The sequence below is a fragment of the Mauremys mutica genome, chromosome 22 (genome assembly GCF_020497125.1).
Source record: "Mauremys mutica isolate MM-2020 ecotype Southern chromosome 22, ASM2049712v1, whole genome shotgun sequence".
NCBI classification, from domain to species: Eukaryota; Metazoa; Chordata; order Testudines; family Geoemydidae; genus Mauremys; species Mauremys mutica.
The window spans coordinates 6,066,218-6,089,989 of NC_059093.1; the positions used below are offsets into that span (position 1 = coordinate 6,066,218).

The 23,772-nt window shown below is 42.9% G+C and overlaps 1 protein-coding gene across 9 annotated transcripts in view; it reads right to left on the reverse strand.

Annotated features, from left to right (window-relative positions):
- The window catches only part of LOC123354764 (beta,beta-carotene 9',10'-oxygenase-like), a 64,189-nt gene that overhangs the window by 26,562 nt on the left and 13,855 nt on the right, over positions 1–23,772 (reverse strand). For 6 of the 9 annotated variants that reach the window (XM_044996945.1, XM_044996946.1, XM_044996949.1 and 3 more), the window contains exons 3-5: positions 23,429–23,540; positions 4,309–4,513; positions 906–1,117 (exon numbers count right to left, since the gene is read on the reverse strand). In XM_044996945.1, the coding sequence (XP_044852880.1) occupies positions 906–1,117; positions 4,309–4,513; positions 23,429–23,540 (529 nt within the window). Of the gene's footprint in view, positions 1–905; positions 1,118–4,308; positions 4,514–14,113; positions 14,265–23,428; positions 23,541–23,772 lie in introns of those variants that run through there. The other 3 variants (XM_044996954.1, XM_044996952.1, XM_044996951.1) reach the window with 2 other exon arrangements.

Sequence of the window (23,772 nt, forward strand, 5' to 3'; positions counted from 1 at the left end):
CACACGGGGGCTTGGGAGCTCCGGCGAATCCCCCGCCTCCAATGCGGGCCGGGAAGCTCCGGGGAATCCCCCGCCACCCTGCAGGACTGAGAGCTGGGGCACGGGGGGCAGCTGGGACGGTCTTCCACTGCTGTGGCGCCTGGGCTGCTGCGGGGCCCCATTATCACGGAGGTCACAGAATCTGTGACTTCCACGACCTCCGTGATGTACTCGTAGCCTTAACTATCATCCAACAGCTAATGGTACTGCCACTTCTGTGTGCCATCCTCTCCTCACCCATATCACCCTCCCACACCCCTTACCACAGGAAGGAAAGGAATAGCCTACATACCCTAAAAGCTTAGCAGGGCATGGGGCTTTCAAGACAGGTTTGTAGCCAAAAGAATGGAGGATTGTGTAATGCTCATTATATCGCCCTATAGGGTGTTCCTCATGAGAGGAGGTGCAGGATTTACACAACCCTTGGAAAGAGGTGAATCAAATTTTGTAACAAACCTCAAAATTAAGTAAAGGGCATCAAAGGGACCAATGGCAAGAGGCGCTGAGCTACCCAGGGCACCCATCAACTTCACCTGTAGCTGTGTGTGCCCCCAGGACCTCTGGAGACCAGACCCAAGGTGCACAAACATTTTAGTGAGCTACATTTCTGATTTTGGGTGGAAACAACATGGGGGGGGAGGGGAGCCAAAATCCCAAGTTAAGTGTGTCTATTTCAGATGAGTTTGGCTTGGAGTTGTTTCTTCAGAGGGGTGATCCCCACAGAAACATGACCACTCCAAGCAAAACCACTAAAACTTCCACACAGCTCCCTTCAAACCTAAAAGCTGTTCCTCCAGGCAAATATCACCCACTTGGGATGCATACCACCTCCAAGAACATTGCTTTCAGCTAAGGAACATACTTACGTGGCATCTCAAACCACGATATGAAGCGCCCAAAGATGCTCTTGCACGGGTCCGGCATAGCCAGGGTTCCAAACTCTGAGACCACGATCCGATTGTGCCGGCTGTTAGTCACATAGGAATCACTCTGCAGGAACTTGCTCCTGTAAGTCACGATGCCATTTTCCAGTTGGAACTGATGCAGCAGGGCCATGCCATCAAACCAATGGTTAAATCTTCCAGCAGAGCAGAGAAACAAAATCACAGAAAGAAGGCTCAGTGTGGTGCCACATCCTCCTATGCCTTCTCCTAAATCCCTGGTGTTTGTTATGATCTGTGCTATAATCTGAGAACCGGATCCTACAAACACTTTTTGTGTGTGTGGGTGGAAGAGAGCATGAACGCAATGGAAAAACTCAGACATGCAGCTACTCATGTGCCTACATGTCTGAAGGCTTGGGGTCCAAGTTTAGAGACACGCTAAAATTCTCAAAAGCATCTGGGGGTTCGTCTACTCAGCCACCGACAGCAAGTCTTGGACCCCAGGTGCTAAAAATAGCTGTGTAGACATTTGGGCTCAGGCTGGAACGCAGGCTCTAAAACAGGGCTGGCCAACCTGTGGCTCCGGAGCCACATGCGGCTCTTCACAAGTTAATATGCGGCTCCTTGTACAGGCACCAACTCCAGGGCTGGAGCTACAGGCACCAACTTTCCAATGTGCCAGGGGGTGCTCACTGCTCAACCACTGACTCTGCCCCCACTCCACCCCCTCCCCTGAGCCTGCTGTACCCTCACTCTTCCCCCTTCCCCCGAGCCTCCTGCACACCACAAAACAGCTGATCGGGAGGTGTCGGAAGGGAGTGGGAGGCGCTGATGGGCAGGAGGCACTGGGAGCTGGGGAGGAGCTGATGTGGGGCTGCTGATATATTACTGTTGCTCTTTGGCAACGTACATTGGTAAATTCTGGCTCCTTCTCTGGCTCAGGTTGGCTACCCCTGCTCTACAGCCTGGAGGGCGGGAGGGGCTTCAGAACCCAAGCCCAAACACCTACGCAGCTGTTTTTAGTGATGTAAGCGAGACACAACAAGTAATTCTTCTGCTTTACTCCGTGCTGATTAGGCCTCAGCTGGAGTACTGTGTCCAGTTCTGGGCACCACATTTCAGGAAAGACTGGACAAATTGGAGAAGGTACAGAGAAGAGCAACAAAAACGATGAAAGGTCTAGAAAATTTGGGGTAGGGAAGGAATTTTCCTCCAGGGTAGATTGGCAGTGGCCCTAGAGGTTTTTCGCCTTCCTCCGCAGCATGGGGCAGGGGTCGCTTGCTGGAGGATTATCTGCTACTTGAAGTCTTTAAATCAGGATTTGGGGACTTCAACAGCTGAGTCAAGGGAGAGAATTATTTCAGGAGTGGGTGGGTCAGCTTTTGTGGCCTGCATCTTGCGGGAGGTCAGACTAGATGATCATAATGGTCCCTTCTGATCTTAAGTTCTATGATTCTATGATTGAAAACATGACCTATGAGGGAAGATTGAAAAAATTGGGTTTGTTTAGTCTGGAGAAGAGAAGACTGAGAGGGGACATGATAACAGTTTTCAAGTACATAAAAGACTGTTATAAGGAGGAGAGAGAAAAAATGTTCTTTTTAACTGCTGAGGCTAGGACAAGAAGCAATGGGCTTAAATTGCAGGAAGGGTGGTTTAGGCTGGACATTAGGAAAACTTCCTAACTGTCAGGGTGGTTAAGCACTGGAATAAGTTGCCTAGGGAGGCTGTTGAATCTCCCTCATTGGAGATTTTTAAGAGCAGGTTGGACAAACACCTGTCAGGGACGGTCTAGATAATACTGTGTCCTGCCATGAGTGCAGGGGACTGGACTAGATGACTTCTCGAGGTCCCTTCCAGTCCTATGATTCTATGAAGCACAACAAGCCCCATGAGTCTGGCTGTAGACCCAGGCTCTGAGACTTGCTGCCACAGGCTGCCGCTTGCAGTATAGATGTACCCTAAGGGTAAGTCTACACTGGAATAAAAAACCTCCGGCATGGCCATGGCTCTCCCGGTTCAGCTTACTAGGGCTCACAGGGGTTGGGCTGCAGGGCTAAAAATTGCTGCGTAGACCTTTGGTTCTGGGCTGGAACCTGGACTCTGTGGCCCTCCCCATATGTGGGGTCCTGGAGCTCAGTCTCCAGCGTAAGCCCAAATGTCTGTGCAGCAATTTTACAGCCCCGCAGCCTAAGCACAATGAGCCCAAGTCAGTTGACCTGGGCCAGCCACGGGTGTTTAATTGCTGGGTAGACATACCCTAAGTGGCTTAAGCAGCTAAGTCTCATTTCCAAAAGTGACTTTAGGCACCTAGACGCCTGAGTCCCATTCACTTTCAATGACTCAAGCTCCTAAGTGCCTAAGTGTCTTTTGAAAATGGGCCTTAGTGCTTTTAAAAACGTTACCCACAAACTTTCATGGACTGAAACTATGTTGTTCTACAAAGCCCCTGCATGCTTATGGTGCTGCAGAAATAGAACACATATTAGGGCTTGTCTTCACTAACACTTAGTGCATGGCAAGCTGGGGTGTAAATCTATCCCCAGGAGCCTGCTGTGCGCTGAATGTCTAACCATTCCCTAGTACACTTTGATCTACTCCTGTTTTGTTATTTAAAGCCCCTTGAGCAAGAAACAATCTGGGAGCAAAGGGCCAAACTACAGCACTTTGCAGAATTCCATCCCCTCCGCAGAGGAGAAGATGTCCTGCCACGCCTTTTGAAGAAGACCAGTTTTTCAGAGGTAGAACATCAGGTACGCTGATCTCCATCAGCCACTTTTGTTCCCATCCAGTCAATGTGAAGATGAGCCAGCTCTGTGGGTTTGCTTGAGTGACAGACTCTCAGTCAAACACTGGCTTGGGTTCTAACTTATTAAAAATATAGATCGACTTTTGTTTTGAAATGGAAGAACACCAACCAGTGTGAGGGCTGGGTTGGTTTTTAAAGCCACACAGACAGCTTAGTGTAATCAGGATGGCAAATGATGCCTGGGATTGCAGGGTGGGAGGGGGAAGTGGCTGTTACAGACAGAGCACTGGGAGTCAGGATGTCAGGGTTTCATCCCCAGCTTTGTTAGCTCATGATGTGGCCTTCAGCTGGTCACAGCCTCTGCGTCCCCACCTTTAAACTGTGGAAAAACACCTTCCTACTTCCCAGGGAGGTCACGAGGATTAATGAATGGGGCTAGTAAAGGTTCTGAAAGCTTCTAGATGAGAGAAGAATTTGCATTAGAAGAATGGGATCTACAGGCATTTCCTCATGGTCACACATCTTCAGAGCTAAGGAAGGCCCCTAATGGCTGCGATGCATTTGTGAAGGTGCCTTCTAGGTTTGACCAACCCCCAGCCTGGGATCATTAGAAAGTACAATCAAATCTGAACTTACTTCTCCTCTCCAAACTCAAACTTCCCAGGCCCGTTCCTTAGCAGGCTGCCATTAAGCCACTTGGGAATGTGCCCTTTGACCTTTGTCAGGATGGGCTGAGGAGTCTCTTCCACACTTCTCATTAGTGGGGAGATGCATTGCAAACCCTTCCGGTTGCTGAAGGTGACCAGCTCCTGTTGTGGGCTCGGCAGAACGTCCTTTAGAACTACAAAGAACAAACAAGAAGTTAGAAGACAGCAAGCGACTAAGGCCCTTAGTGCTAAAAGCTAGAGACTGACAGCCACCAGCCTAGATACCTGCAACTTGGGCTTGGAGTTCTATGACAAAAGCATCCTGCAAATAACCAAAACATAACAGATGTTCAAAATAAAGCTCTGCTTCAAAGTGTCTGTCAGCCATAGGGAGCTGAAAATTCAGTGCATTAAATCTTACCACGATTAATCCAGCACAGACACCTGAAAGGTGCTTTTGTATGTTGCAGAGAGGGAGGAAATGAACTTTTCAGGAAGACTAAGCTAAAATAATGTATTTGAACATGTAACAACAACAAGGAGGGATACAGACATTTGTTACGACCACCTGGAGATAGAGACTACAACGTGCCCAGAAATAAATAGATTGCAACTTAAATAGAGAAAACACAAAGTGGTGCTTATAGATTCCCCAGCAAACCTCATGCTGAACTCCTCCAAAGGCTCCGCTCTTCCACCAACACCAGTGCAAGAGGATCTATTACAGATTCTATGCAAGCAGCTAGGTCTCCCCACTGAGTGATGGTTCATTGCACTACCAGGGGGGCTGGGCACAATGCAGGTAAGGAAAGCAATACAGAGGAGCCACCTTAGCACTCCTACAGACCAGACCCAGGCTCAGCCAGCCTGGGAGCAGCGTGCAGACTACATGCTCAGTCCTGGGGTTTTCCAAGGAGTGGTGGGAGATGATGCTTCGGTGCAGGGCAGTACCTCTCAGTCAAGCTGTTGAGGCTCCATTATAAAATGTGTTTCTCTGTTCACCTAGATACCTTGGTAATGGGTGCATTAGAAATGCAGAGGAGACTGGCCACAGGGGAACATTTTTGTACAGCTTGTTACTTAGTTAACTGGCTCCCATGGCGGCTCTGAACACACACTGTAAAGGCACATAGAGCAGGAGAGCAAGATCACAATGTTCATGCCCTAGGGGATACATGCAGCTTCTCAGAGATGCAACAAGTCAGATGTCGCACATGACTCAGTGGGTGGGGAAAGGGCACATCTGAGTATCTGCCGGGGATGTTCCTAGTCACATCTAGGCAAAAAGCACTTTAGTTCCCTAACAGTCATGCCTGCTACTTGCTGTTGGAAACCAAGAAGAATTAGCTTTGTTTGTAAAAAATAAAACAAACTCTCTGTATGGGTGCTGACTAGGATACGGGATTGGTCACCTCCATAAAAGCCACCTTTAGAACAAACAGGCTTCTCTCAAACCGGGCATGCATTTGTCATGCAAGACCCCTTTTCAATCATGGCACCAGCAAATCACCTGCTAGGCAGAAAGTCCCCTGTGCTGCAACAACTGTAGAACAAAGGTCAACTGCATCTTAGTAGCTTTCTCCTCTATTTTACAGATTGCATTCTTTCCCCTTTTTGTGGCACTGTTCTCTATTAAGGCTCCTGTTTCTTATCTGCTCTGAGAGCCAGACTGCTTCCCCTCCACTGGGGGGATGCCAGTGTACAGGATTAGATGTACAAAGCTGTTTAACCTGAGTGGGTAATCGAAGGCAGAACTTGCCCCAGGGATAGCACTGCTGTACAGGGCCGGCTCCAGACCCCAGCGTGCCAAGCGCGCGCTTGGGGCGGCGTCCCGCGGGAGGGCGGCAGGCCGCAGGACCAGCGGACCCTCCGCAGGCACGTCTGCGGGAGGTCCACCGCAGCCGCGGGACCGGTGACCACCAAAGCGCCCCCCGCGGCGTGCCGCCCTGCTTGGGGCAGCAGAAATCCTAGAGCCGCCCCTGCTGCTGTATGAGGTATGACTGTTTTGACAATGCAATTAGTTAGTACTTTATCAACTCTTAATTTACAGCAAGGAGCCCTATAATCCTGTAAACTATTTCCTTGCCCTCCATTCTGCTCCGCTAGCTACTGAGACAATGTTATTGTAAACCTAACTCTAGCATAGTCTAGATTCTGTCCTTCTCACCTACACTCAGAGCTCACTCTCTTCCCCATTTCTCAATCTGCAGATCTGTGCATCTCTCTCCTCAGCTCAGTCACACCTGCCTCGAGGCAACATTCCCAGTGTCCAATAAGTGCAAACTTTCCACCATTCAGCCACCGTGCAGACAATGCTGTGCTGCCTCTCAGCTGCTCTCCTTATCATCATGCAAAAGGTACTGTTAGTATCTAATATTTGTACGGCAGGAGCACCTATATCAGGCTCCACTGTGCCAGGCACTGTGCACACTTGTAACAAAAAGATGGACCCTGCTCCAAAAAGCTTATAAGCTTCTAAGTACGCTAGGCTTTTAAGAACCTAGGGATCCCAGCTCGCTTAGGAAGCAGAGCTGGTGGCATAGCACATAGAGTGACTCCATACAAGCCAGTTCTGAAAAAGTGAATGGCCCTTACTGGAAGAATGCTTCCATTCACAGTATCTCCACTAACTTCTCTTGCTGCTCTATGGCCCTGTTTAAGGATGTATACAGTGGGGCCATCTTGGCCATTAAACAGATGAGAGGGAATTTTAGAAAGAAAAGAAAATCCCATTTTCAAGCATTCTCATTGTCCCTACGGGACAAAAATCAGTCTGGTTCTATTGTCCATGCTGGTCTCATTCCCATGCCTTTGTTGTCAGTTGCATCCAATCAGAAGCCTTCATGCAAATTAGAGTGACACCCTCACAGCAGCAGCATCTGATTCCTCCATTGATTTGCACTGTGCTGTTGCTGAGATATCACGACGATAAGTACCCTAGAAATACATAACTAGAAAGGCAGACCCCAAAATGGGTGTAGAACAATGAGACCGTCAGCAACGATTAGTAGGGTCAAGTCGGGAGAAATCCTCTTCCCACGACAGCTCTATAAAGTCAATAACTTCCCAGGCAGGAAGGGCTTTGACTTCTCATTTACAAGCCCAGCATGCTGATTCCGTGCCTGGACTGGAGAGGGGAAGGATGGCCCAGTGGTTATGATGCTGGCCCGTGTGCTTGACTCTAGTTCAATTCCCTGCTCTGCCGCAGAATTCCTGTGAGACCTCAGACAAATCACACAGGGTGTATTTACGCTGCAGCTGGAAGCAGGTAGACAGACTCACACTAGCTCTATTCAAGCTAATTTGTTAAAGGTAGCAGTGTGGACCTTGTGACATGGGCAGCAGCTTGGGCTAACAACCTGAGTCCAATCCTGCCCAGTCCCTGGGGTCCAAGCTCAGGTGGCTAGCCTGTGTCCACACTGCTATATTTAGCACACTAGCTCAGGCCTCACTGGCATGAGTCTGTCTACCCAGACTGGGAGGTTCACTCCTAGTTGCAGTGTAGACATACTGTTAGTCTCTCTGGGACTCAGTTCCCCACCTGTATCTCCATGATCTGTGAAGAGGTAATAAAGCCAAAACACTTGGCATGGCAATCCTGCTGCCTGCTAGAAGAGCTTACTGGGGAGTTAGACCCAGATTGTCTAAGGTATTCAGGCCCTAACTCCTACTGACATTAATGGGAGTTAGGTTCCTAAGTATCTTTGAGGAGCTGGGCTTTAGTCTTGTTATCCAAAGACCAAACAGGCCTTCAGATGGGAGCATCAGAATCCTGGAACTGTTCTGTATCCCTAGCAGTGCAAAAGCTTGGCGTGGGAGTGACCAACTCTCCAGAAGGGGCCTGGTTTGCACACATTAGCATACACCTTTCTGATCCCTGAGGTGGAATCAGCCAGCCCCATGCCTACGTATTACAGCATCAGAGCTGAACAGTGAATAAAACCTGCTGCAACAATTCTGTTTTCAAGGTATTTCCACCATACCTGTCACTGTCCTATCTGAGTCTTAGTTTTTATACCCATCCACGTAGGTGGTTTTGCCATAGACCCAAATTCTCTCTCCTCTCATCATTTCCGGTAAAGTATTTTTAAAAGAGTCCCTGATTAAAACATCTTATGCTGTAAAGACAACAGTTAGTGCCATGCACAGCAACAGAGAACAAGCTGAACACAGATGCCTGGAATGAGATGTCCTCCAGCTGAAGTCTTTAAATCAAAACCAGACATCTTTCTAAAAGATCCACTTCCCTTCAACCACAAGGTATTGTGCTGGATTCAGGAACGGCTGGGTACAATTCTTCAGCCTGCATTATGCAGGTCAGAATGGATGATCACAATGGTTTCCTCTGGCTAAGAACTATATACACAAAACGATGGGGTTTAAATTAGCTGTTACAACTCAAGAACAATATCTTGGAGTCATTGGGGATAGTACTCTGAAAACATCCACTCACTGTGCAGCAGAGGCCAAGCAAAGCTAACAGGATGTTAGGAACCATTAGAAAAGGGATAGATAATAAAACAGAAAATATCATAATGCCACTATACAAATCCATATATGCCCACACCTTGAATACAGTGGGCAGTTCTTGTCATCCCATCTCAAAAAAGATATATTAGAATTGGAAAAAGTACAGAGAAGGGCAACAAAAATTATTAGGAGTATGGAATAGTTTCCATACTAGAAGAGGTTAAAAAGACTGGGACTGTTCATCTTAGAAAAGAGATGACTAAAGAGATATGATTGAGATCTATACGCATACATAAAAAAGCATGTATGGTATGGAAAAAGTGAATAGGGAAGTGTTATTTACCCCTTCATATAACACAAGAACTAGGGGTCATCCAATTAAATTAATAGGCAGCAGATTCAAAACAAACAAAAGGAAGTACTTCTTCACAAAATACAGTCAACCTGTGGAACTCATTGCCATGGGATGTAGTGACGGTCAAAGGTATAACTGGGTTCAAAACAGAATTAGCTGAGTTCACCGAGGATAGATCCATCAATGGCTCCTAGCCAAGATGGTCAGGGACATAACCCCATGCTCCAGGTGTCCCTGAACCTCCAACTACCAGAAGCTGGGACTGGACCACAAGGGATGGATCACTCCAAATTCCCTGTTCTGTTTATTCACTCTGAAGCATTTGGCACTGGTCAGTCAGAACACTGGCTATTGGGCTAGATGGACCATTGGTCTGACCCAGTATGGCCATTCTTATGTTCTTGAAATCTGTGAATCTGATCTGCACTCAAAAATTGCTCACTGCTAACAATGGATGTCAGTCACAAGTTCAGCAGCACAGTTTAACAACTAGCAGAGTCCAAGTCAAATTATGGACATCAGTGCTGTTATGTTCACAGCACACAGATAATTAGATAAGCACATAAATACCCTTGCTGAAAGGTTGCAACATAACACCACTTCATTTCTTAGAATTCAGAACAATAACACACAAGAACCGCAAAACAGAGAGAGAAAAAACAGACTACTCTCTACAGCAGTGAGACAAAGCTCACCCTATCTTGCTTTAAACTGGCTCTTTCCAGATTTATACCAATTGCACTGACTGCAAGCAGGACCAGAAACCTTGAGCCCCACCTTCAAGTGATAGTTTGCAGCTCCCACATTCCTCAGTCTAGCACAAGTTTTGTTTCAGACTCCTGTGGTTAAAACTTAAACCAAGCAGAGGTTAACCCAGGGTTTCCAGAATCATGCTGAAAAGTTTAGACTGCTGTACCTTTGCTGTTAGACTGCACCTGAGCCCAGTGCTGGCACCCATTGTCAGCAATGGGTAATTCTTCCTGATATAGACCGGGATAGAGTGGGCTGAGGTGGTTCATGGTATTATTATTTTTAGTCCTTGGTAACCCCCACAATGTCCTGGATGCTTTCCTGACATTCAGGAAGGGACAGTGCCTGTCCCCAGAGCTTACAGTTACATACAGTAGAAAAAGGTATGGGGAAAGGAACCCTTAAAGAGGAAAGGGACGTTGCTTAGTGCACATTGACTAGGAGGCTATTCTGTGTGAAGGAAGGGGCAATCTGGAGCCAGCATGCTGGGGAAAGCAGGCAGGCAAAGGGAGCAGCCGGAACAGGAGCTTGGGCAGAGCATAAGGAGCTGGGCACGTAGGAAGAGATGAGGAAATGTGGTGATTTGAAGACATAAAATGACACGCAGAGCTTTTCTTGGGCTTTCGACATGCAGCTGGGCCAAGCCCTGAAAGGGAGGAACAGCAAAGATATGATGCAGGAGAATGGAAGTCAGGAGAGCAACAGAAGGGATGCTGGCAGGAGAGCCCAGGTGGGCTGCAGTAGGCTTGGAGGTTGGGCACACCCCTGGCTAACTGAGCCACCTATTTATCCTGTAAGGGGGTGTTGTATCTTTTGCTCTTTACCCAACAAATGTAATATGAAGGAACTATATGAGCACAGTTAGGGGTGCTTACTAGGTAGATTGAACATGCCAGGCCTAGCTCCATACACACAGGTGGCTTCTGAAACATAAGAAACACTGAGGGCTACTAGAGAGTTCACCAATTATTTAAAGGGATACTACCCCAATTCTTCTACACTACAGGGGGAATCTTTGCCCTCAGGTGATTTTAGACCTCAGTCTTTGACCCTGTGCCTTGCAGAGAGAGCTAAAACATGACCAATATAAACCAGCTGCTGAGATTGGACTGGACTCCACGTTTGGAGCATGAATGGGCAGATTTTACCTAGGGAATATCATGTGCACCACAGACTGAGGAGAAGCATTTCAGAGGAATTCCCTGGTTCAAATGTCGGCCACACAACCCAGTTAACAGGTGCAGCAGCCTCACGGGAGGCACAGACTGAAGAGAACTCTCTTAAGCCAACATTTATGCAGTTTGTGGGCTCAGCAGCCCAGCTGGCAAGGCCTCAGCAGCACAAAGAGACAGATGTGGTTCAGCATTTCGTTTAGATTAATCTGTGCTGACTAAGGTTTAGCTGTAAGCAATACAAGAACAAACAGTGGCCAGCAATGGTACAGCTAAGTCCCTTCCTGAAACAGAGCCATTTCCTAGTGCAAGCAAGGCCTGAGGTTGAAGAAATTCTAGACAATATTAAATTTCCACCTAGTATGAGGTGGCATTTCCTATCAGGAAGCATTTCCTATTGACCAGACCGGTCACTTTCACCACCTCAACTGTATCTTCCAGTCTCCCTCCTTTAATCCTTGAGATTAAATTAAATTGCTGCACAAATGATCCGTAAATCTCCAAAGCCGGATGTCTACTTCTTTGGAGACAAATTCAGCAATCAGTACAAGAGAACAGAGGAAGAACAATTCAAAAGAAACTGGTTGACAAGCTGAAGCTGAACTTTTGTAAGCTACTAAGGATAGGTAAGACTGCATGTTGCCCTAAAGAGATGTGGCAATTTACCCTCCTACAATGTGGGTATCTGGCTCACCACTCCTCAAATCCTGATTAGAGCTCTAATAGGAGAGGGCAGCTAGATAAATAAGTCAGGCTGCAAGGCTAAAGTAATTATCCTGCAGCGTACAGCAGCCTCTCCCTCTTAAACCTCAATTAAATTATATTAAATTCCATATAAAGTATTTCATCAAATCCCAACATTAGTGCTGATAAAAACCCATTAGAAAGAAAGAGAGGGAGTCTTTTCATACAAGCTGAAATCTGAGGACTATACCGACTGATAGAGGCATTTAGAAAGGAGTTGGTTTAGATAGTCTAGCTGTAAAACATTTTCATTTCAAAATTTTAAACAGAGAGACAGCAGTTCCACTAAATAGATATTTCTGCAGCGTTGTTATGGTCTAGGATCCAGAAGGGGAACTGAGTAGACTGCCTGGGTTTCCTTGTTCAGTAGATTTTTCCCTATCTCCAAAATGTGAGTTCCCCACCTCATCTCTCATCACCTAACCTCCCCAAAAACGCCCCCCCTCCCCCACCAACTCACACAAATCAGATTTCGGCAGAATTCAAGGACAAATCACATCATATTCTTTTAAGCAGTGTTTGGCTCAAAGAGGAGCTGGGTTTGTCCACAGAAGCTTAAGCTGAGAGCAGAGTTACATTTATAGCCTTAGAACAGTTAACAGTAAGGCAACCAGGTGGCAAAACTACCATAAAGTGATATAATTTTAAGATGGAGACTCAGATACCACTAGAAAAGGGCAACATACAAAAGGAAAACAAGTGGCCTTTGTACTCTGCTTCTTAACGAGATGAACAAAGCCTGATGTATTCTTTGTTAAACATTTGTTTTAATCAGAAATCCCTCAAAATCCTGCTTTTCATGGAAAACTCTATGGATAACTGGAGAGCCAGCAGGATTATGGCTGACTCCAGAGAAGTGATACCAGCTAGAGTGAGGAAGGGATTGTTATTCAGACTGTTTAGGGGTTTTGTCATTACCTGTTTCACTCAAATGCCTGAACAAACAGCAGGAAGAAAATATCTTGTTACAGATTCAGTATTCAGCTAAGAGTTGAGAAATCTCATTCTATCTCCTTGGGGTCTCCAACCAGACTACCAGCAAAAACAATACTGGTATTGCCAATTAGGTAAAAAGGGGATAGAGGGGTAGGAGGGGAACCTCAGGCCTTTTTTGCCCAACTCAAAGAATCAAAACAGGGCACAGTCCCATGTGTCTCCCTGTAGAGCTCACCTTTAAGGATGACTTGGGTATAATGAAAGCAGGTAGGGGGAGATGCTGAGGGATGGACTAACCAAGAGATCCCCACTCTAAATTATAGAGTGATTCAAGAATCCACCTTCAAATGTATCATGGCCTTTGTAAGTTAGAACTGTGGAAGTTTCATATACACGCGGCCTTGATAGCTTTGTTTGGAGAAATATAGCTCTTCTCTCAAAATATAACACAAGAAGGCCATAGACACATGCAGTATTGGATCTTTCAATGGAAAACACTTTACTTTACCAGATCTGAAATGGTGGGGCCAGAGGTTGTTACATATAGCACTGAAGCCCGGAGCTAACATTCCTCAGACATTTTGTGTTGATAATTCCGTCTTTATATTTTCCATCTCCATTCTGATAAAGAACTGATTGATATTGGATTTCTTGTCATTCCTCACTAATTTAGCAACAGATTTTATTAAAGAGTTAGACTCTGGGGCTGCTCCTAAATATGTATCCTGAGATACACACTGGATAACATCATCACAAGACAGGCTTGGAAAAATATCCAAAAATTTTCTACCAAAGAAAATTCAGCGGGGAATCTGGTTAATTCCTTTCTTTTATGGCTCACCTCCAGATCTCAATGGGTTATGACAGATCTCTCTGTTAAGCAAGCAGCAGCAGATTTCAAATTTTGTCACGGTAGCATACATTGCTGAGTCCCTTGGAGCTACTGCACAGAACTCTGTACGGCGGCTTCTTCCTGCCTCCTGTGGTGGGTGTTACAACGGTGGGTGATCAAAACTTCAGTGGGGACTCCTGCCCCCAGCAGCCATATCCCTGTCACAACCCACTGACACTTCCCTCATACAATAGACTACCTGCAGAAACGCTGCTGTTTACCGATGGTTTCCCCAGCTCTAAACCTGCATTTTCCATTTATAATCTGATATAATCTGTGCAATGCATTTGCCCCTCCTGTTTATTGGCTTGCAAAACAACTAGGGATCTCCATGCTGTCTAGCAAACTCCTTGAATCATGTAATTCCTAATTTCTATTAGAAATAAAATTCCTCTACTGACCTGTCTCCAGCAGCAGTTCTAAGAGCAGGAGATCTGTCAGCCCCTTTGCAGGAGAGAGAGAAGGGGATTCTTACCTGGGATGGATTTTATCAAACAGCAGAGGAAATGTCCCACATTTGCAGGCAGGAGACTGATGGCAAACAGAAGGATTTGGGAAAACATCTGGAAGATCCTCAGCTCTGAATAAAGCCTCAGATCCAAGGTACAAGTGCTCAAGTGGTACTGTGCAGCTAGCACTGATGGATGCGTTGAGTAGGACGGGCTGAGGCCATCCCTTCAGAATAAAAGCTTTGAGTGTCTGTCTGTACAATGGTAGGGATGAGCCTGCACAGTGCAGCAGCTACCTAAACCCGCATTGTGGTGAAGTGCACGTGCAGTGCTCTAGCTGTTCATGAGGGGGCGACTTTATTCTAAGAACCAGTCTCCCTTAGAAATAAATCCTAAGGCAAAAGCGGCTGCTCTGGAGTTATCAGTTGCTCTAGGCAGCTCAGCGGTGCTTATGTCCTTATGCAGATTGGGCTAGGTGAGTATATGAATGATGTATAGTTAAGACTGCACGTTTCCCAGCTCTGACAGGCAGAACTTCACTGAAGAGCTTTGCATAAAGCATAATAGTTTCACCAGTAAGCAAACTATCTGTAGCTTTCAGAATCATTTTCTCTTAGCTACTGAAAGTCAGGGGCTCCCAGCAGAGACTGTTCTGTTCAGATCCTGATAAAGAATTATTAGCACTTAGTATTTTTTAAACTGTTTCTGCAAAATACTTTCCAAGCATGAGTCAAACCTCAAAACATTCACATATGGCACTATTCCTATTTTATATTAGCAAATTGAAGCATGGAGTTATCAGGTGCATAAGTTACGTCGCAGTAGGTACTGATGCCATGATACTTTATTGCGAGTGGTGCTGAGGGATGTGGGAGTGCACATAAGGAAGGAAGAAACAATATATGTGCCCAGGTACCCAGGGCTCCAAGAAACCTTGATAAAGGATGGCATCTTTTTCTTTCAAAAATGCTTTCCACTTAGTCTCAGCAGTCATTTCACAAGCTGGGTGACCTTTTTTACCTAGACTCTGAAGCATCTCAGAATTTTAGAACATACCATTTGCCATATCACATTAGACCAATAGTCAGTCAAAACAGATATCCTGCCACTGATAGTAACCTATATTCTATTTTAGAAGAAGGTGGCCCTTTCTCCACACACTATATTGTACTGGACAGCAGTGATCACTTTGCACCACAATATGATTGGTATATTTGTTTGAAAACCTGATGTCAACCAATGATGTGTTATGTTCCAGTTTATTTTACAGAGAAAATCTGGAAAGATCCAAGTATAATTTTAACTGTTAACTGAAACCAATGGCTTGCCAGATAAAGAGCTCATTCCCCTCTTTAAAAGTGAAAAATATTTTTTAATGAATTAGAGACCATTCAGGTCTCATTCACCAGACAAGTAAAGATCTGCATTCAACAATGAAGGAGATTGCAGTGTGCTTTAATGGCACATTCAAATTATCTCTCAGCATTGACACTACTGAGCAGCTTTCAATGGACTCAACCACCACAACAGTAACTCTTGCATTGGAGAGGAGACAAAATGTCCCCATTGTATTTTGTCTAAAGATCTTGGCCATTTAGAAAGCACTACTGTGGTCACAGCAGCAGTTCAGAGAACTGGAGCTAGCATAAGGGTTTAAATTGTTTTTAAACAATAGGCAGACAGTGAACTATAATAAATTGTAAAGTCACTCTTGAAGTTGATTCAGAAAAAGAAATGTGAAATGTCACAGTTGGGATACTCTGATAATAGTGCATTTGTCTGATTTATAATTAATTTTTCCTCTCCATAAATATTTCTATTATATGAAATATATTTTTAAAATGTCAATTTAAAAAAAGTGTGTATTAAAATAGGGGAAATAAATCTAGTAATGCTGAATTATTGAGATAAATACATGTTGCATTCATATATGTGCCTACATAAAGGTACAGTTAAAATAAGCAACTTGTGATGATGTGCACTGAAAGTTAGATGACAGAGCAGGCGGTGTAGTTCTTTTAGAGTTGACTCTCAACCAGTTTGCCATGGCATCTGATACAGATCACATACACACTGTGTGGTGGCAATAGCCATATGCAATTGCTCATAAAACCTTGGCCACCTCACCTACACTGTGCCCACAAATCCACCTCCCACAGGTTCTCTTCTTATCTTCAAATGACATAAGTAAAAAAAGATGTCATCCAGCCATAGGAAGTTGTTCTTTCCTCAAAAAAATTACAACAGCCTAAGGCCCAGGATAGGAATATTCAGTCCTGCACTAGGTTTACGTTCTCACACCTCCTGGCCCTTCAAACCTAAAACCAGGAGTTCACACCACTATGCAGAGACTCCCCACCATGCAATGCTTCTAACCCCAGAAGTTTCCAAGATTAAAGCTGTAACGCCTTCTCATGTAGAAAAGCTACTTTAGGTCATTTTTAGAGATGTTATGTTTTTGTTTTCTTCTCTCTCAGAGTGCTAACTGGGTAGATTCATAATAATTAAGGCACCGGTGGAGGGATACAAGAGATACTTTCAACATCTTTGTTCTGAAATATTTTTTTCTTCTTGTGAAGTATGTGCCTAAACAGAATATATGATGTTGAAGTATGAAAAACTTTTCTGAGCATATTTGGAATGAGATGCACAATTCACTTGTGGTTGCCACTGTCATCCCAAATTCTTGTCACAGTAAAACTTCTACACTGCATTATCATATACTCTGTAAATATGATATACGGTAGATTAAGTGGTTTTAAAATTGTGCTGCATCTTCATTACACAATTGAGAATTATCCCATTATATACATTGCTAGTTCTGAATGTATGTACACTTGGATACTAACTTCTCCTAGTCTTTTTTAAGCTAAAGGTTGTGACACAGTTGAAAAAGTGAGTGAAAATTGTGGGGTTATGTATCTGCCTCACTATATTTGCATCTGTAATAGTCCCTTCCTTCTCCACCTTGATTCCCCTGCAGTTGTTTGTCTCGATAAGAATATAGCGTCCTGGATGCCAGAAGCTGTGATTAGGCAACAGGAGATGGAACACTTGATGATTACCTGTTCTGTTTATTCCCTCTGAAGCACCTGGCATTGGCCACGTCGGAGGACAGGATACTGGGCTAGATGGACCTTTTGTCTGACCCAGGACAGCCATTCTTATGTTTTTATGTAATAAATGGCCAAAAAGTGTTTTGCCCCAGCCTAGAGAGGGAACATATATTGCCACAATCCACATATGCACATAAATTCAGATCTAAATATAGTTTCCATTTGTAATTATGCAAAACCCAACATGTAAGAATAGTAATGAATCTTTCAAAACATAAGGTGCAGTTCCCTGCACTACTTTAAGCGATTGTGTTATCACACCTTGTAAGTGCTGGCTTGTCCCCAACCCATGAAGGACCATTACCAGACTCAGAGTCTCTTTTCAGGCAGGTTTATTTTTCAAACCCCAGGGTATGTCTGCATTGTGTTTTAAAACCTGCAGCAGTGAGTCTCAGAACCTGGGTCTACTACAGTCTTAGTCAAGCTGATTCTAAAAACAGTCTGTGTAGACTGTAATGGCATGCTAGACTTTATTATACTATTCAGCCACTACATGGTGCTGTATGAAACTTCCCTTATTTAGGCTATCCTCAGCCATACCTGGCAGTACATTAAAGGATCTTATACCCAACACATCCAGTGTATCTCGCTGGGAAGGAAGCTCTGTAGCCAATCCATATCTGGTACAGGAGTCTGACTTGCTAAGTGGCAGCCCTAAAACCTACTGTGTACAAAGTTTACATAACACACATATTCAGGTTCAGGAGCCCACCCTGGGCTTCAAAGCCCATGCTCCACCAAAGCCCAAACATCTACATAGCTCAATTTTTAGTTCCACAGCACAAGCTCCATGAGCCTGAGTCTATGGACCCGGGTTCTGAAACTCATTGCCACAGATTTTAAAGTGCAATGGAGACATATCCCAAAACAACAAAACAGTTCCCCAGCCCACCCTGGGGCTACAGCTACCTGGGAATTTCCCCCTTTGCCTTTCTCAGGCCTTCCTGCTTCACATCCTATTGCACAAGAAAGGACTGAGAAAGGCAAAGGGGAAAATTCCCTGGCAGCTTGTAGCCCATGGTGGGCCGAATAACTCTTTTGTTGTTTTTGCTTATGTTTGGAAAATAAAACTGCCTGAAAAGAGATGCTGGGTGTGCCAGTGGCTCTGTCGTGGGCTGAGACAAGCCAATACCTTACATGCCTATTGCTGGGAAAACAGAACCCTGAACACAAAATCAGGTAGTTAAAGGAAGGATTCTGGGAAAACATGCAAGATTGCAGTGAATACCACAGCTGTACAGCAAGTGAGAAATTATCACTACTTAGTAAGCATCATTACAGAAGATGGAAGATTGGATACTGAAGTCAGCACCAGAACAGCAAGAGCAAGACATTCTGGAAGAATAAACATTTAATCAGAAGGGACATAATTTGGAGACTAAATCCTAACTCTTAAAACTTACATTTGGCCCGTATTAAATTACAGCTGTGAAACATGGACATTCCAACGATCAGTAATAAACTATAGCCTTAGAATTATGATCTTATGGAGTAATTCAGAAAATATCATGGATAGACCACATAATCAATGAAAAAGTATTGCAGATCATTGGAACACAGCAAACATTATTTAAAGAACTTATGAAAAGAAAGATTTGATTTACAGGGCAATTTTTAAGAAGTTCAGCAGGTGATGCATGTTCACGGGCACTGGAAGGGAAAGTTAATAGCAGAAGAGTATGAAGCAGAAAAAGAGATTTGGATGGATGATGTGGTATCCTAGGTAGATCATTCACAAAAAAATTAGCAGAGGACTCTACAGAATGGGTTCCATGGTTGCCAACCTCCTGTAATGGAGATGCCACAGAAGAAGAGGAAGATGTGACCGCACCCCTTCTCTTCTGCCTCTCCACACCCACTATCAAAAAGAAAGTTTTAAAGAGCAGAGATAAAATCTGGGCCTCTACTGCAGTCAACTGCAAAACTCTCATTTACTTCAGCACTGCTAATATTTCATCCTAGGACTATTTGCTATTTTTAAAAGTAGATTTATATTCTGTTATTGATCTGAGATTTAACATTTTTTTTAAAACTTACTAAGGCAGTACAGTTTAAACAGTAGGGGAGAAGCTTAAAGGAAAAGTAATTGCCAGTTGAGCTTTGCTGATCAGATCTGGCAGCTTTAAAGCCAATTAATTTTCAGTTCAAACCTCCCTCAGTAAAACTGGAAAGCGGATTGTGATGGGAAAGGTGCCAGTTGGAGTCCATAGGTAATTCATTCCTCAGTGACAATATGGAGCAGCTTCTAGATTCATTGTAGGTGATAAAGACAGTTTTGTTTGTTTATTTCCCCAGTAAATCTTGAGATATTTGAGAGAGGCGATTAGTAAAGAAATATCACCATCAGTGTGGACAAGATAATAAAAACAGCAAAATGATACTCTGGTATATCAGAGAAGGGAACTAAAATAATCAGCGAGGAAACTACTGTGCTATGAACACTACTATCTATATAGAAGCTGTGCAGAACACTAACAGGCAGCCAACAGGCACACAGAAGGAGCACACTGATACTTTTAGCCAGTAAGATGGTCCCTGCAGATTCTTTTTTCAACTGGGAGAAACTGAAACATGAAGTCAGCCAGTCCGTCAGTTTCTACACTGATGAAAAGACTTCTATAAAATCAACAGGGAAGGAGAAACCTTTTTCTCTAAGGAAATGTTCTAAAGATTCTGGACATACTATTTTAAAGGATGTTCTATACAGAAGCTAAAACTTTATATAATTAGTTGATTTTTTTTAAATAACCAAGTTGACAACATTCCTTTAGTAGTTGCCTAAATGCACATAGGGAAGAGATGGATGTTTTGTTCTTCTTTGGAGAAATTTAATCTATCTCTAATTCCATGTATTTGCTACCCAGATAATATGATGATAAGTACTTTAGAAATGCATATAAGTAACTATTTCAAAGTCAGACAAACTTCATGTCTGCCCATTAAAAAAACAAAACATGTCATAAGATTTCTTTTTATTTTTGACAATTCATTTAACTATGCAGTGTATAGTCTACTGTCTAAGTTCAGGTACTATGGACATGACAAATGACTACTTTCAATGTGTCTTTGGACTATAAAGCATACTCACTAGAACGGAGTTCCAACATATGTAACATCTTCTGCAGATGCTTATACCTTGGGTGACATAAGTTATGAATATTTTACATGAAGCAATTCAGATGCAAAAAGAATAAGACATGACTACACAAAAACAAGGATGATTCTTCAGAGATGAACACCTTGCATTTAATTGCACCTTAATGCCTGACTGTGCAATCATACTTAAAAGACGTGCACTTATATCTATAAATTATAGTCCTATTAAATAGATTTTAGAATTTTGCAAAGCACTTTGGCCACAGTTCAATCGAGCTGATTCTTCGGTGGCAGATCAAAGCGGAAGAGAGGGAATGAGGGACCCACCGGAAAATTCCAACAAAGACCCAGAGGTCCCGCCCCGATACCAGACGGTATCGCCCCTTTGAATTGGCCACTCCAAGCACCTGCTTGCTAAGCTGGTGCCTGGAGCGGCCCTGGCACCAATGAAAGTCAGATTATGCTTACTTAGGTGCTTAAATAAGGATTTAGGTGTCTACATTCAGAAACAAGAGTGCTGACCTGTCCTTTTTATCATCATTATACTTTATAAAGTAAACATTTTGGATGGAGTTTTGTAAAACTATAAATAACCACAATTTTTCAAGTTTTTTTTTTTAAAGTCAAATTCTTAGTCTAAGATAAACATTTTAGAGTAGTAAACAAAAATATTATATTAGTTGGTATTATTTCTAAATTAAGGTTGATAATTCCAGTGTCTTCACATTTTGATTTTGTCTAAGTTAAGGTGGAAGGTCTGGCAAGACAAACATACAATCCATAGTAGTGCACATTAAATATTAACATGTTAACAGTGATGCCATCTGTAAATTTAAGTTTATGAAGATTATGACTGCAGCTACCATGACATTCTACAAACTTTAGTTGTCTTATACATACCTCTCCCATTCTCCCAAGTTAACCTTTTACAGTACCCCTTAACAGCAATATAATAATTTATTTTAAAAGAGAATAGGTAAAATTGTTAAGATAACGTAATATTCTTATAAAATGGTTGCAAAGTAAGAAGGAGACTAAGGTTCAGATTTTCAAAGATATTTAGGCATCATCCTACAGGACTTTCTAGTGGTTCTCTTTATTAATTAGTCTGGCAAACTGCACAAATGATATCCTGTACATTTTATGAATCATCGTTTGAACTCAGGCAATAGACAGTGAAGAAAAATTGTTCAAATACTACTTAAGTATTAAGTAAATTGTATATACGCCACACAATACTGACATAGTATGGGGTTAATTTTCAACATATTGCCTGGGAATTTGGCAATGTGACCCAAACTACTGTTAACGTTACCCTATGATTCGTTTAAAATCAATAGAAGAGCTAAAGTGTATTTTCAAATAAATCTTGCCAAAAGCTATTTTTACACTCTTCATGGAATAAGATCCTTGATAGCTCCCTCATTCCAAAGCTTCCTTCCTCTCTCTATGTTCTGAGACCAAAAAAAAAATATTTATTCTAGTAAGAATTGTTTGTAGAATCAAATCCGCAGTATAAAAACAAACAACAACAGAAAATCAGTAAGTGGAAAAACAATTTAAAGGCTATTTTCATTTATACTGTTAGCCAAGTCTGATAAGGGATGTCATGTAAGTTCTGGGGGGAAAATTTAATCATGACAATGTTTGATAAAATCCCCCGCCTCTGTTCTCCTGTGATAGCTCCAAGCCCTAGGATCTCCAGGCTCCCTTTATTTTGTTCTTCCCATCTCTTCAACATGCTCAAGGGAAGGGAACCCAGGGCTCAGAATAAGCAAGTCAGTAAAGATGACAAACTTATGACTTGATTTTTAAAACCACTTAAAGGCACGGGTTTTATCATGGAGATCAGTGTTTTGCATCACTAATTAACACTGCACTAATTACTGTCTGTTCTCTTTGTTTTGATTTTTTGCTATATTTCAATAAAGTATGCTGCTGCCAAAAGTGTTAAAATTTGCTTGAACTGTTAAAGATACATACAGAAAGCTAAATATGTATGAAACCCTGCACCTTCCCTTACAGCATATGTTCTCGTATACAACACCATACATGACCAACACTCTGTGCCCTACATTTCAGCTTATTTGCCAGACAAAATCAATTTTAGCTTTGCAGGGTGTTTGCAATGACTGTGAATCTGTGTCTCAGACTCTCTCTTTTCTGCTTCAAGTGATTTTCTATGGTCCTCGCTTCGTTCAAGATTCCATCAAGCTCTTGTACATAAGAAGCATCCATTGCCGCTCTCTCACTTAATTGGAAAAAAACCTAATGTTAAACTAAATACTTAAAAATATTAACACTCTCAACTACTGCTGATATTTGGAATTGCTTTAATGCTTTGCTTATAAATCAGTTGTCTATCAGTCAGTGGAATATATGACTAAATTAACTCTTCAGTTTCACAGACTAAGTAGAGGAGTTTGTTATTTCAGGATTTAGGGTTATTTTTTTCCTTCTTCAGTTTCTTGACACTGCAGACACTTCACCACACCATATCCCACCTTTATCTATCAATCATCTAGGTATTTATATTAGCACTCATCATTGTAGTATCCAAGTGCCTTCCATCAGTTAAAAAAACAAAACAAAACACTAACAATATTTCTGTCTTCCTGTCCTGGCAGGCTTTTTATCTTGTTTTTTCAATAAAAAGAACTGCATGTATTTGTATTCCAGTGTCAGCATATAGGAAGGCTAGGGCAAAAAGATGGATTTTGTATTTTGTTCTGAGGTTAAAAATAAAGTTTTGTGATCAATCTGGCAATACTCTAACACTAGTCAGAACTATGAGCTTGCATCAAGGGGAGAATTACACCCCATGCAGTGAAAAGCATTAGCCCATCAAACCACATTGCATCCTATCCACATCTCAAGGTTGGCAAGTAGTTAGACTAAAAATATTTTAAGAAACAAGAATTATCCCAGGTTATTTTAAGTATATAAAAATTGTATAAAAAGTTTAAAGCTGACTTGCCTTAAAATATGGGCATATTTTGACAACAGGTTATTAATTTCCTTGTTCATATCTGTTAATACAAATATTTATTTTATTTCAAAGGCTTGAATTGAGTGGTTCATGTCAACATTGATATGTCTGAGTAGATCTGAATATTTTTAATACATCACCATTTAAAACCTTTTCCAGTGCTTCAGGTTTGTAAAGTGACTGTGAGCTTTCAGAAAGAGCCAAGTCTGGTCTTTCCAGGGAGGACAACTGAGGACTTTCTGAAGCTTCATTCTAGTAACAAAACACATGGGAAAAATGCATGGTAATATAGGTTCTTAGGAATTTGAAACTTTGCAGTTTGGACCTGCATTTTGGATTTTATTTTAAATTAAGGTTATAGTATTGCTGACTTCACATGCAGCTTGTGTTCTTAACCATGTGAGTGTACTATGCCTCCATCCTGAATCTGAACAGGTAATGTGATTAACAGGTTATAATATGGTTCTGCTGTATAGACAAGCCC